General features: G+C 37.2%; 1 protein-coding gene across 9 annotated transcripts in view; it reads right to left on the bottom strand.

Moving 5' to 3' along the window:
* The window catches only part of LRRC49 (leucine rich repeat containing 49), a 135365-nt gene that overhangs the window by 41373 nt on the left and 79142 nt on the right, over positions 1–14850 (bottom strand). For all 9 annotated transcript variants that reach the window (XM_059057066.2, XM_067029261.1, XM_059057065.2 and 6 more), the window contains one exon: positions 13448–13595. In XM_059057066.2, coding sequence (XP_058913049.1) covers positions 13448–13595 — 148 coding nt within the window. The remainder of the gene's footprint in view (positions 1–13447; positions 13596–14850) is intronic.

Here is a 14850-nt window from a genome sequence, read left to right as displayed (position 1 = left end):
CAGACACCAAAAACAACAGGAACTATGAACATGCAGCCTGGAAAAAGGAGACCCCAAACACAGTAAGTTAAGCAAAATGAGAAGACAGAGAAACACAGCAGAAGAAGGAGGAAGGCAAAAACCTACCAGACCTAACAAATGAAGAGGAAATAGGCAGTCTACCTGAAAAAGAATTCAGAATAAAGATAGTAAAGATGATCCAAAATCTTGGAAATAGAAAGGAAAAAATACAAGAAACATTTAACAAGGACCTAGAAGAACTAAAGAGCAAACAAACAATGATGAATAACACAATAAATGAAATTAAAAATTCTCTAGAAGGGCTCAATAGCAGAATAACTGAGGCAGAAGAACGGATAAGTGACCTGGAAGATAAAATAGTGAAAATAACTACTGCAGAGCAGAAGAAAGAAAAATGAATGAAAAGAATTGAGGACAGTCTAAGAGACCTCTGGGACAACATTAAATGCACCAACATTTGAATTATAGGGGTCCCAGAAGAAGAAGAGAAAAAGAAAGGGACTAAGAAAATATTTGAAGAGATTATAGTTGAAAACTTCCCTAATATGGGAAAGGAAATAGTAGATCAAGTCCAGGAAGCACAGAGAGTCCCATACAGGATAAATCCAAGGAGAAACACACCAAGATACATATTAATCAAACTATCAAAAATTAAATACAAAGAAAAAATATTAAAAGCAGCAAGGGAAAAACAACAAATAACATACAAGGGAATCCCCATAAGGTTAACAGCTGATCTTTCAGCAGAAGCTCTGCAAGCCAGAAGGGAGTGGCAGGACATATTTGATGAAAAGGAAAAACCTACAATCAAGATTCCTCTAACCAGCAAGAATCTCATTCAGATTCGGCAGAAAATTAAAAGCTTTACAGACAAGCAAAAGCTAAGAGAATTCAGCACTACTAAAGGAGCTTTACAACAAATGCTAAAGAAACTTCTCTAGGCAGTAAACACAAGAGAAGGAAAAGACCTACAATAACACACCGAAAATAATTAAGAAAATGGTAATAGGAACATACATATCGATAATTACCTTAAATGTAAATGGATTAAATGCTCCCACCATGACATAGACTGGCTGAATGGATACAAAAACAAGACCCATATATATGCTGTCTACAAGAGACCCAATTCAGACCTAGGGACACATACGGACTGAAAGTGAGGGGATGGAAAAAGATATTCCATGCAAATGGAAATCAAAAGATCGCTTAAGTAGCAATTCTCATATCAGACAAAAGAGACTTTAAAATAAAGACTATTACAAGAGACAAAGAAGGACACTACATAATGATCAAGGGATCAATCCAAGAAGAAGATATAACAATTGTAAATGTTTATGCACCCAACATAGGAGCACCTCAATATGTAAGGCAAATGTTGACAGCCACAAAAGGGGAAGTTGACAGTAACACAATCATAGTAGGGGACTTTAACACTCCACTGTCACCAATGGACAGATCAACCAAAATGAAAATAAATAAGGAAACACATGCTTTAAATGACACATTAAACAAGATGTACTTAGTCGATATTTATAGGACATTCCATCCAAAAACAACAGAATACACTTTCTTCTCAAGTGCTCATGGTATATTCTCCAGGATAGATCATATCTTGAGTCACAAATCAAGCCTTGGTAAATTTAAGAAAAATGAAATCGTATCAAGTATCTTCTCCGACCACAACGCTATGCAACTAGATATCCATTACAGGAAAAAATCTGTAAAAAATACAAACACATGGGGCTTCCCTGGTGGCGCAGTGGTTGGGAGTCCGCCTGCGGATGCGGGGGACGCAGGTTCGTGCCCCGGTCCGGGAGGATCCCGCGTGCTGTGGAGCGGCTGGGCCCGTGAGCCGTGGCCGCTGGGCCTGCACGTCCGGAGCCTGTGCTCCGCAAGGGGAGAGGCTGCAGTAGTGAGAGGCCCGCGTACCACCAAAGAATAAAATAAAAATAAAAAAAAAAATACAAACACATGGAGGCTAAACAATATGCTACTGAATAACCAAGGGATCATTGAGGAAATCAAAAAGGAAATTAAAAAATATCTGGAAACAAATGAGAAGGAAAACACGACGACCCAAAACCTATTGGATGCAGCAAAAGCAGTTCTAAGAGGGAAGTTTATAGCAATACAATCCTACCTCAAGAAATAAGAAACATCTCAAATAAACAACCTAACCTGACACCTAAAGCAATTAGAGTAAGGAGAACAAAATAACACCAAAGTTAGCAGAAGGAAGGAAATCATAAAGATCAGATCAGAAATAAATGAAAAAGAAATGAAGGAAACAATAGCAAAGATCAGTAAAACTATGAGCTTGTTCTTTGAGAAGATAAACAAAACTTATAAACCATTAGCCAGCCTTTTTTTCATCAAGAAAAAAAGGGAGATGACTCAAATCAATAGAATTAGAAATGAAAAAGGAGAAGTAACAACAGACACTGCAGGAAAACAAAGGATCATAAGAGACTACTACAAGCAACTATATGCTAACAAAGCAGACAACCTGGAAGAAATGGACAAATTCTTAGAAAAACACAACCTTCCGAGACTGAACCAGGAAGAAATAGAAAATATGAACAGACCAATCAGAAACACTGAAATTGAGACTGTGATTAATTATCTTCCAACAAACAAAAGCCCAAAGCCAGATGGCTTCACAGGCGAATTCTATCAAACATTTAGAGAAGAGCTAACACCTATGCTTCTCAAACTCTTCCAAAATATAGCAGAGGGAGGATACTCCCAAATTCATTCTACGAGGCAACCATCACCTTGATACCAAAACCAGACAAAGATGTCTCAAAGAAAACTACAGGCCAATATCACTGATGAACATTGATGCAAAATCCTCATCAAAATACTAGCAAACAGAATCCAACAGCACATTAAAAGGATCATAGAGCTTCCCTGGTGGCGCAGTGGTTGAGAGTCCGCTTGCCGATGCAGGGGACATGGGTTCGTGCCCCGGTCTGGGAAGATCCCACATGCCGCGGAGCGGCTGGGCCCGTGAGCCATGGCTGCTGGGCCTGCGCGTCCGGAGTCTGTGCTCCGCAACGGGAGAGCCCACAACAGTGAGAGGCCCGTGTACCGCAAAAACAAACAAACAAACAAACAAACAAACAAATAAATAGTGCTGGGAAAACTAGAAAGCTACAAGAAAAAGAATGAAATTAGAACACTCCCTAACACCATACACAAAAATAAACTCAAAATGGATTAAAGACCTAAAAGTAAGACCAGACAATATCAAACTTAGAGGAAAACATAGGCAGAACACTCTATGACATAAATCTCTGCAACATCCTTTTTGACCCATCTCCTAGAGAAATGGAAATAAAAGCAAAAATAGACAAATGGGACCTAATGAAACTTAAAAGCTTTTGCACAGCAAAGGAAACCATAAACAAGATGAAAAAACAACCCTCAGAATGGGAGAAAATATTTGCAAATGAAGCAACTGACAAAGGACTAATCTCCAAAATTTACAAGCAGTTCAATATCAAAAAGAACAAACAACCCAATCCAAAAATGGGCAGAAGACCTAAATAGACATTTCTCCAAAGAAGATATACAGATTTCCAACAAACATATGAAAGGATGCTCAACATCACTAATTATTAGAGAAATACAAATCAAAACTACAATGAGGTATCACTTCACACCAGTCAGAATGGCCATCATCAATAAATCTACAAACAATAAATGCTGGAGAGGGTGTGAAGAAACGGGAACCCTCTTGCACTGTTGGTGGGAATGTAAATTAATACAGCCGCTATGGAGAACAGTATGGAGGTTCCTTAAAAAACTAAAAATAGAACTACCATATGACCCAGCAATCCCACTACTGGGCATATACCCTGGGAAAACCATAATTCAAAAAGAGTCATGTACTACAATGTTCATTGCAGCTCTAGTTACAATAGCCAGGATATGGAAGCAACCTAAGTGTCCATCAGCAGATGAATGGATAAAAAAGATGTGCCACATATATACAAGAATATTACTCAGCCATAAAATGAAACAAAATTGAGTTATTTGTAGTGAGATGGATGGTCCTAGAGTCTGTCATACAGAGTGAAGTAAGTCAGAAAGAGAAAAACAAGTACCGTATGCTAACACATATATATGGAATCTAAAAAAAAAAAAATGGTCATGAAGAACCTAGGGGCAAGATGAGAATAAAGACGCAGACCTACTAGAGGAGGGACTTGAGGATATGGGGAGGGGGAATGGTAAGTTGGGACAAAGTAAGAGAGTTGCATGGACATATGTATAGTACCAACCTTAAAATAGATAGATAGTGGGAAGCAGCCACATAGCACAGGGAGACCAGCTCGGTGCTTTGTGACCACCTAGAGGGGTGGGATAGGGACGGTGGGAGGGAGATGCAAGAGGGAGGAGATATGGGGACATATTTATATGTATAGCTGATTCACTTTATTATAAAGCAGAAACTAACACACCATTGCAAAGCAATTTTACTCCAATAAAGATTTTAAATAAATAAATAAATAAAGTATATTTTCCAATTTGGAAAATAGTTATTCTTAATATTTAAAGGCTGAATAGAGATAATGAGGAAAAATAAACTAAGAATGAAATTCAGAACCTTGATTACTAGCTTTATATAATCGCTGGATTAATAAGCATATTAAACTCTTTTGCTCAGTCAATGCTTATTTAGTACCTGTTAAGTATAACCTGTTTCAGAAAAAAACTTTTTAAAAGAACAAAATATATTGATGTTCAGTTGCTGACACATGTATTGAATGTGAACTAGAAACAGATTGGTTATTCAAAGAGCAATTTTAAACAGTACTAGAAACTGTATGGATCACGTACTACACATACTTAAGAGATGATTTCATCAGATTTTCAGAAAGAATTTGAGCTTCTATTAAAGGCAGTACGACTTTAAAAGGAAAGCTAAACCTAGGAAAACTGGATATATGCCAAATCAATTCAAATATTGAGCGTTTTTAAAAACTTATATATCTGATGACTATATTTCAGCCCAAATAATTATAGAGTAACCTAACTTAGAAACAAAAACCTCTAACTGTAAAGATAAGCTATAAATCTGTTTATAAGAAGGAAAAAATTGTAAAATTCTGGTATCTTCATGATAATAGTCCAACTTCTGGGACAAAAGCCATATCCTTTATGTAACAAAAGAAACAGATCTATCTGGGACTAAAAATATACATACACTTTTTTCCTTACTTCAGTTTGTCGTGAAGACCCAATACAGAAATGATTTCTAATTAATTAGGGAGTGCAGTGATTTAATAGGTGTTTAATAACTTAGAATATATTGTTAGCAGCTTATTGAGGCTTTAAAACAATGCATATATTATATGAGAAGACATTTTGCTGCAAATAAATAATAGCAGTCCTAATATAGGCAGCAATTTATTATGTGGAATTTTAAAAACAATGGCAATGTGAGGTTTTAACCATATACTTTAGAATAGATAGTTATACAAAATATTGTTTTCCTTGACTACACTAAATATTAAAACAGATTTAAAATTACAGAGTTCTTGTCTAGAAGAGAATGGCCCATATTTTTCGTTCAATCTTTTTTTTTTTTTTAACAGAGAAAACTGATTTCCCAGGGTCATAGTTAATGTCAGAGTGAAGATTAGAAGCCATGTCACCTGACTTCTACTGGCCCATGGATAATAGCTATATTATACTTTGGTGGGGAGGGGAGCCAGAACAGGATAGGTTATACTGTCATAACAACTTTAAAACTCACACTAGCTTACAATAAGAAAATTTTATTTCTTGATCATGCAAAGAACACTGCAACTGTTCTCCATGTAGTGGCTAAGTATTCCTGGGTACTATGACCCGATGGCACGTTCGACTCAATGTATGATTCCACAGTGACCACTGCATGGGAGAAATCATGGAAAATCTCACTTTAGCTTTTAAATGCTTCTGTCTGAAAATTATGTACATTACTTCTGCTCACATTTCATTGGCCAAAGCAAGCTGCATGACCACGTTTAACTCCAAGGGAAAGGGAAATATCATCTTTCCACCTGTTAAAAAGAGGAGGAGAACCAGAACGCATCGGTGAGCCTTAGTAATGGCTAGCATGACAGGAAACTCACCTCTATCTCAGATAGGCTCCTGCATGTTTTGGAGGGCAAATTGTTAACAAGTTCATATGAAGCCAACTAAATGTGAGTTTGAGGTGAAAACTTTAGACACTGTGTCCATTTCAGAAGTTTGAGAATAGCACCTGCATTCACAAAATACTGCCTTGGAAATAAAAAATTCTGGGAGGTGGAATTTTCTATACAGTGGTCCTTCTTCTAGCCCCTCCAAATGTGTCTATTCTCTCCTTTTTTGGACAGTTGTAAAAATATTTGAAGACTACTGTAATACCTTCTCCTTTGTCAACGAATTGTGCCAGGTTCTCTGGAAATACTTCCAGTTTGTGATCACCCTTCTAAAACTAATAGTTCAGGTGTAATTTGACCATTAAAGAAAACAAGGGGACTATTGTCCATTTTTCTGAATTCTCTATTTCTATAAATGAATATTGTTTAAAACCATATTAACTTCTAACAATCATATCTCATAATTAACTCAATTTGAACTTATTGATTCCAGTGCAAGTCTTTTTCAAATATGCTAAGTCTCATTTCCCAAAACACTGCATTTGGCTGAGAATTGTTATGTTTGTTGTTGTGAAGTAAAGTCCAGAATTTTCTATTTCTCTATTTTTTATCTTGCTAAATTCTGCTTATATTTGTAGACTAGAAGTCCGCAAACTTTTTCTGTAATGGGCCAGATGGTAAATATTTTAAGCTTTGTGATCCATATAAATCCCTATTGCATATTCTTTTTCTTTTTTCACAATGCTTCACAAATATAAAAACCATTCATAGCTTGAGAGCCGTAAAAAGAAAAAAACAGGCTGTGGGATGGATTTGGCCCACAAACTGTAGTTTGCCAAACCTTGTTTTAGACTATTGAGCTACTTTTGGATTCTGATTTGATCAACCAGTACATCAGGATCTCTAACTTTTCCAGTTTGTCATTTACATATTTTATCAGAATAATATTAATGTTCTCAACTAGTCAACATTCAAAAATGTTGAAGAGAATAAGCTTGAGGAAAAACCTCACAGCACTCCAGTACAGATTTCTCTGCAGGCTGGCGTTAATCCATTACTTTCTGTTCCGTAGGTATACCTGAATCACAAATCCACTTAACCATGTTGTCATACAACTTACTCAACATGCTATCATAAAAGACTCTGTCCAATGTTTTGCTTAAATAACAAAACACTGTCTCTCTATAGCACTCTTCTGAGAGGGTCTGTTTATAATATCTAAAATAGTAACCTAATTTTGTAGGGCACAAATTGTTTTTTGTAACTAATGCTGCCTCCTGCTGATCAATTCCTTAAGTACTCACAACCCATCTTCTAATAATCCAATTTAGATTTCTTTCATAATCTACATTTAAGTTTATTGTCACAATATTTTTTCTTTCCATGATAAAAAGACAGATTAGTTCATCTTATCTTTCAGCTACTCTACTATTCTATACTGCTTCCAGATATAATTTTCAAAGGCCCAGCAATTTATTCACTACATTTATCCATTGCTCTAGATCAAAGATTGGCAAATTCTACCCCACAGGCCAAATCCAGTATGCCACCATTTTTTTTTGTAAATAAAGTTTTATTGGAACAGATCCATGTTCACTCATTTATGTACTGGCCATGCCTGCTTTCACATCACAATGAGAGAGTTGAATAGTTTTCATCAGAGACTGTATAACCCCAAAACCCTAAAATATTTACTAACAGGTCCTTTACAGATAAAGTTTTCCAGTCCCTGATCTAAATGGGTCTGGACTCAAACTTTTAATTCACCTATCCTAGGCTTTACTTTCACTTTATAAATATTTGTTTCTTCTCTTTACTGACTAAAAGCCATTCTTCTTAACAGAGATAACAAAAGCAAAATAGGAATTGAGGCCAGGAAGTCACATTATCTTTTGATATCATATTATCTCTTGCCATTACTCTGGATCAGACCCCAGAAGCTCTTATCCTGACTAACCTCCCTGCTTCTCACTTTATCACCCATCCTATCCTCCACAATTCATCATCTGGGCTGCTACTCAGATAAACTTTTCAAGAGACTAATCCAATTTAAGTATCTTAAAACTCTTTAAGGATTTCCTATGTTCAACACAAAAATCTAAACTCTTTCCTGAGGCATAAAATGCCCTCATGACCCAGCCCTTGCTGGTCATACATCCTTTTCCTCTTGCTCTTCTCCCCCATGTACAGTCAGTGCTCAGCCATGTTGAACTGCTATCAGTTGCTGTATTCTCACACCCATCTGCATTTTGCACGCCTTCTCTCTCCCTGGAACACTTTCCACTGATACATCCTCCTTCTTCTTGAACCTCTTCAAGTCTCAAGTCAAGTATTTTCTCCTTTGGAACTTTTCCTTTTTCTCTAGCAGACATAGGTGGGCTTTACTCTTTGATTTCATTGTGCCGTGTGTGTGTGTGTGTGTGTGTGTGTGTGTGTGTGTGTGTGTGTGTGTATAAACACATACATATCTATTGATCGAGCTCATCGAACTAGCTTGTCATTTTGCATTATAATCTGGCTGCATGCCTGCCTCTGTACTCGACTGTAAGTAACTTGAGGGTCTGAATTATGATTCTGATCTTGTCATCTCTAGAGTGTAATACATACCCCAGTGCAGAAACTTCAGTTCAAGGTGCCTAAGAATGTCTCAGGAATTTTTTCATGGTGACTTTAGGTCAAAAGAAATATGTTACAGCTCTGTTTACTAAGTAGTTAGTAAACAACTTAGTAAGTATTCATGTTCTAGTGACTTAGTAGCCATTTGAAAAAATACTTTTCAATTAAAAAATACCATGCTTGAATAACCACAATTACTTACTAATGAAATGTGTGTGTCTGTAAGACATTACACAAGTTCTCAAACATTAGAATTAAATTGGACACTGTCGCCTTCATTTCCTTGCTCTATACTGATTTTGGTATGGTATTGGTTTTCATTGCAACCACTGAAAGATCAGCTTTGTCAGTATATAATGCCATAGAGAGAAATATACTGTGACCTAATGTTGAAATGGTAAACTACCTTAAGCTAGTAATTTTCTGTGTCTCACAGATATAAAATATCATTGTGTTCTGCTTGAAAATTATAAATATTCCACAGTGCCCCCCTGAGTTCACTGCAGTATCCTTGGCATGCCGTTTGGGGAACCATAGCCCCAGTGCATAAAAGTTCATTAAATATTTGTGTAATCCACCCCAGCTAGAATGTCCATACGGTAAATTACATAAAACTTAATCAAAAGATATCTTTAAAGAGAAAATAGTTATAGAACTGGTATCAGCAAAATTTGCCAGCCAGGTGGTAAATATTTTAGGGTTGTAGGCCATATAGTTTCTTTAACAACTGTTCAATTCTGCCACTGTAGCATCAAAGCAGATACAAATGATATATAAATGTATGGATATGACCGTGTTCTAACACAACTTTATTTACAAAAACAGGTGGCCAGCTCATGGGCTACTGTTTGTCAACACTAGCCCATGTTGGCAAATTAATAGAAAGCCTTTTAAAAGGTATATTCTTTCCAAACTAAAGTTACTGAAAAGGTATAAACAAAAGGTGAGACAGAACACCATGAGTCTATACCGATATGAATAAGTTAATAAATTGAAATTTTTATGAGGTATGGAATTACAAAGGTGTGATATTGTGATTTATTATAAGAAATATATATTTGGTCTTCATCCCAGTTTCTGGTTCACAGCTCCCAAAACCCTAGGAATTTCCTAAGTGTGGAGAGTGATAAAGGTGTCTTTTGTTTTGTTAATGAGGTGACTTTGGACCCCATCTAAGGATGGAGGCTGGCTGCCAGGAGAACCAACCAGGCAATTAGAGGGTTGGAACTTTCGAGAGAAGAGGAGCAGGAGGTTGAATCGACTGCCAATGGCTGTGCTTCCCTGGTGGCGCAGTGGTTAAGAATCTGCCTGCCAATGCAGGGGATATGGGTTCGAGCCCTGGTCTGGGAAGATCCCACATGCCATGGAGCAACTAAGCCCGTGAGCCACAACTACTGAGCCTGTGCTCTAGAGCCCGTGAGCCACAACTACTGAGCCGCGTGCCTAGAGCCCATGCTCTGCAACAAGAGAAGCTGCCGCAATGCGAAGCCCACGCACCTCAATGAAGAGTTGTGAGTGAGCCCCTGCTCACCACAACTAGAGAAAGGCTGCGCGCAGCAACGAAGACCCAATGCAGACAAAAATAAATAAATAAATAAATAAATAAATAAAATAAATTTATTTAAAAGAAAAAGAAATTGCCAATGACCGATGATATAATCAATCATGACTATGTAATGAAGCCTCCATAAAAACTCCAAAGGGACAGGTTCAGAGAGCTTCGGGGTTGGTGAAACCTAGAGATTTGGGGAGAGTGGTGTGCTTAGAAGCTCCGTGTCCCTTCCCACATACACTGCCCTACGCATCTTGTCCATCTGGCTGTTCCTGAGTTATATCCTTTTACAATAAACTGGTGACCTAGTAAGTAAAATGTTTCCCTGAGTTCTGTAAGCCGCTCTTGCAGATTAATCGAACCTGAGGAGAGGGGGTTGTGGGAACCTCTGAGTTATAGCCAGGGGGTCGGAAGTACAGTTAACAACCTGGACTTGTTACTGGTGTCTAGAGCGGGGGGTGGAGAAGGGTGCGTGTGCAGTCTTACAGGACTGAATCCTCAACCTGTGGAATCTGGTGCTATCTTCCAGGTAGACAGTGTCAGAACTGAATTGAATTCTTAGACACTGAGATGGTGTTCTGAGAATTTCTCGTTGGAGCTGTGGGGAACCCTGCCTCCACCCCGTTGGAAATTGAGTCTCAGAACACCAAAAGAAAAGGGAACAAGAATAACTTCATGTGCAGAAGCCTGGCAGACAACATCTTAAAGTGAACAACATCAATAAAGAGATAAATATAAATTATGTATCACTTGATAGGATGCAGTGAGAGGAATGCAAAATCACTTCTGTGATATTTATGCCAGAAATCTGTAACAAATAATTAACAGGAAACATCAAATAAAACCCGAATTAAGGGTTATTCTACAAAATAACTGACCTATAATCTTCATAAATGTCAAAGTCATGAAAGTCAAGGAAAGACTAGGGAACTGTTCCTGAAAAATGGTGACAATAGAGACCTGACAATAAAATGTACCTCTGTGCAACGTATAATTCCAAACTGGATCATTTTGCCCCACAGAACATTATTAATATAACTGGTAAAATTTGAATGTGGTGTGAGGATTAGACACTAGCAATTATTCAATGTTTATTTCCTGATTTTGTTGGTTATATTTTGTTTACATGAGAGAATGTCTTTGCTCGCAAGAAATACATACTGAAGTGTTCAGGGTGGTTGGGGAATTGAGTCAGCAGCTTACTCTCAATTGGTTCAGGAACAAAAGTCCTTTGTCCTGTACTTATAACTTTTCTGTAACTTTGAGATTATTTCCATTAAAAAATTTTTTAATTTCTAAAATTGAACAGTGGAAGAGCAGATGTGCAAGGATTACTGCTCTGTATTAGCAGAAGAGCTGGCCCTGTTCCCATCCCAGGTGATTTTCCTCATTTCCTTGCCAAGCAAACACACCCTAGGGAATGTACAAGGACAGTAATTACAGACAGTATTGTTCTCCTTTATTTAAGGCACGGAAGTCGGTAAACTTTACTCAATCAACAAGACTTTACTGAACATTACTACATTCTCAGCATTGTGTGAGACAGAGAAGGAAAGGAAATAAAATGTATAGAACATCTGCATGTATCAGGCAAGGAAGACAAAGAATGGCCTCTGCCCTCAAGGACTATGTATATTAGTTGAGTAGACAAGACTGGCATAAATTCACATGAGAAACATACTATATAATTACTAATTTATTTAATTGGTTAGCTTCTTTTCTCACCCTGTTCTTTGCAACCTCATCAGGAAGATCAATTAGAAGTACCAAAGATGCTTAATTAAGAAAGACCTGGAAATAAGGGTAAAAGTACAAGACAGGGTTGCCAGTATAGATCCAAACAAACTGAGAGGACAAAGAACCTTTCCTCTATGTTGGAGCAGAGAGAGGTAGAACCCTAGAAGACTGCTGGTATTTACAAATTCATCAACACTTTGACTGTTAGCCACCTTAGACATCCATAATATTGCTGAGGTAGAAATTTGAATGGCCCACAGTGTGAAACCAGTGGACAGGCAATGAGTCAACTGGCAATTGAATAAACCTAGCTGATCAGTCAGAATCCATATCAGGGAATTCCCTGGCAGGAGTTAGGACTCCGAGATTTCACTGCCGAGGGTACAAGCTCAGTCCCTGGTTGGGGAACTAAGATCCCACAAGCCGTGAGGTGTGGCAAAAAAAAAAAAAAAAAAAAAAAAAAAAGAATCCACATCAAAATTAGCGGAGTCTAGAAGTAAGAAAAGAGTGGAGGTTTAGGATATTTTTCTAGGTCAGAGATTATCAAAATGAGATCATTAACAGATATTTTCTGAGATAATAAAATGTTCAAATAAATTTGGGATGCAATGAAACAAATTAAGGCAAGTTTCTTTATTACAGAACTTCTTGGAGCCTAAAGTATGCTAATGTGCATTGTACACCTAAAAGGAGGGGTATTATTACATGCGGCATTTCACTTAGATCAGGAGCCATATCGAAACTACTAAGTGTAGAAAATGTCTACCATGGAGACAGAATGAATAAAAAAAGAGATAGCTACTTTGAGAGGTATAGCATCAATAGTAATAATAATAATAATGATAACTCCATATTATGCTTCCTGGGAGCCTCACACTGTTCTAAGGTTTAGTGCTTCGTTTTATCTTGACAACAACCCTATGACATAATATAATTATGATCCCCATTTTACCTTGAGGAAAATTAGATAGAAAGGTTAAGTAAATTGTCGAAGGTCATATGACTAGAAAATGGTCAAGCCAGGATGCAGACTCAAGCAGTCTGCCTCCAGCACCCATGTTCTTGACCATTACACTATATAACTTATCAATGAAATTCTTATTCATTTATTTCAAAGTAAATTATTAGCTGGATATTAAGCAAGAATGAAAAACAAGCATGATGACTAATTTTAAAAGAAGGCTAGGGATTTAATTCAATGAAATTGGGAATACGGATAGGAGGTAAAAAACTTATCATTATAATTATGAAGTATATAGTCATGATAATCCATAGTTCATTAAAAATAAGAAGCATTTCAAGCAAAGACTATGCACCCCAATGTTCTAACCCATGCTAACTAAAACAATATGGTGAGCACTTTAGAAGAGTTCTCACTCACTGTGATTCTCTTCATATCTAGCTGGCGCAGCTGCATCATATTCTGAAGGATAGTGTGCTTGTACCATGACTCTTGAGCTATTGGATTGCCATCAAAAGTGATGTCTGAGAGAGAAGTAGAATCAGCAAGGCAGCAAACACTCTCAAAACTGCAGGAAAGACAGAAACCACTGGATTACTGTGAGACCTTCAAATAGTACTTTGTTTTGTTTCATACACATTATTTTTTAGAACAGTTTTAGATTTACAGTAAAATTGAGAAGATAGTACAGACTTCCCACATGCTCCACACCAAGTTTCCCCTATTATTAACATCTTGTATTAGTATAGTACATTTTTTACAATTAATGAACTAATATTGATATATTATTACTAACTCAAGTCAATATTTTATCCAGATTTCTTTAGTTTTTACACAATGTCCTTTTTCTGTTCCAAGATCCCATCCAGGATACCACATTACATTTAGTTGTGATGTCTCCTTAGGCTCCTCTTGGCTGTGACATTTTCTTAGACTTTCCTTATTTTTGGTAATCTTGACAGTTTTGAGGAGTACTGATCAGTTATTCTGTAGGCTGCCCCTCTATTGAAATTTGTCTGATATTTTTTTTCATGAGATTAGGGTTATGGTACATACTATTAATTAATATGACTTATCACTGTTGAAGTTGACCTTGATCACCTAACTGAAACAGTGTTTGTCAGGTTTCTCCAATGTAAAGTTACTCTTCTCTCCCCTTCTTTCCATACTGAATTCTTTGGAAGGTGGTCATTATGTGTAGCCCATACTTAAGGAGTGAAAGTTCAGTTTCCTCTCATTGAGGGCACAGTATCTACATAATTTATTTGGAATTCTTCTTCCCAGGGAGTCTGTCTTTTCCCTGTATATTTATTTATATATAAATAATTTTTTTTTTCAGAAAATAACCTATATGCTTGACAATTAAGGTTGAGATGATATCTGTAGCAAAAATAAAGTTCATTATCTGTAGCAAAAATAAAGTTCATTATGTTTCTTTATTGTCATATTTAAAATTATCATACTTAAAACTGAGGGCTTCCCTGGTGGCGCAGTGGTTGAGAATCCGCCTGCCGATGCAGGGGACATGGGTTCGTGCCCTGGTCCAGGAAGATCCCATATGCCGTGGAGCGGCTGGGCCCGTGAGCCATGGCCGTTGAGCCTGCGCGTCTGGAGCCTGTGCTCCACAACGGGAGAGGCCGCAACAGTGAGAGGCCCGCATACCGCAAAAAAAAAAAAAAAAAAAAGAATCTATGCCTAGATTCAATTTTATTCAGTTTTGATTCATGGACATTTCATTTCATTCTTTGGGTTATAATCCAGTACTAGTTTACTTATTTTATTGTTCAAATTGTTCCGGCTTTGGCCATTGGACCTCTTTCAGT

Source organism: Kogia breviceps, chromosome 3 (genome assembly GCF_026419965.1).
Source record: "Kogia breviceps isolate mKogBre1 chromosome 3, mKogBre1 haplotype 1, whole genome shotgun sequence".
NCBI lineage: Eukaryota > Metazoa > Chordata > Mammalia > Artiodactyla > Physeteridae > Kogia > Kogia breviceps.
This window is presented reverse-complemented; position numbering and strand designations above follow the sequence as displayed.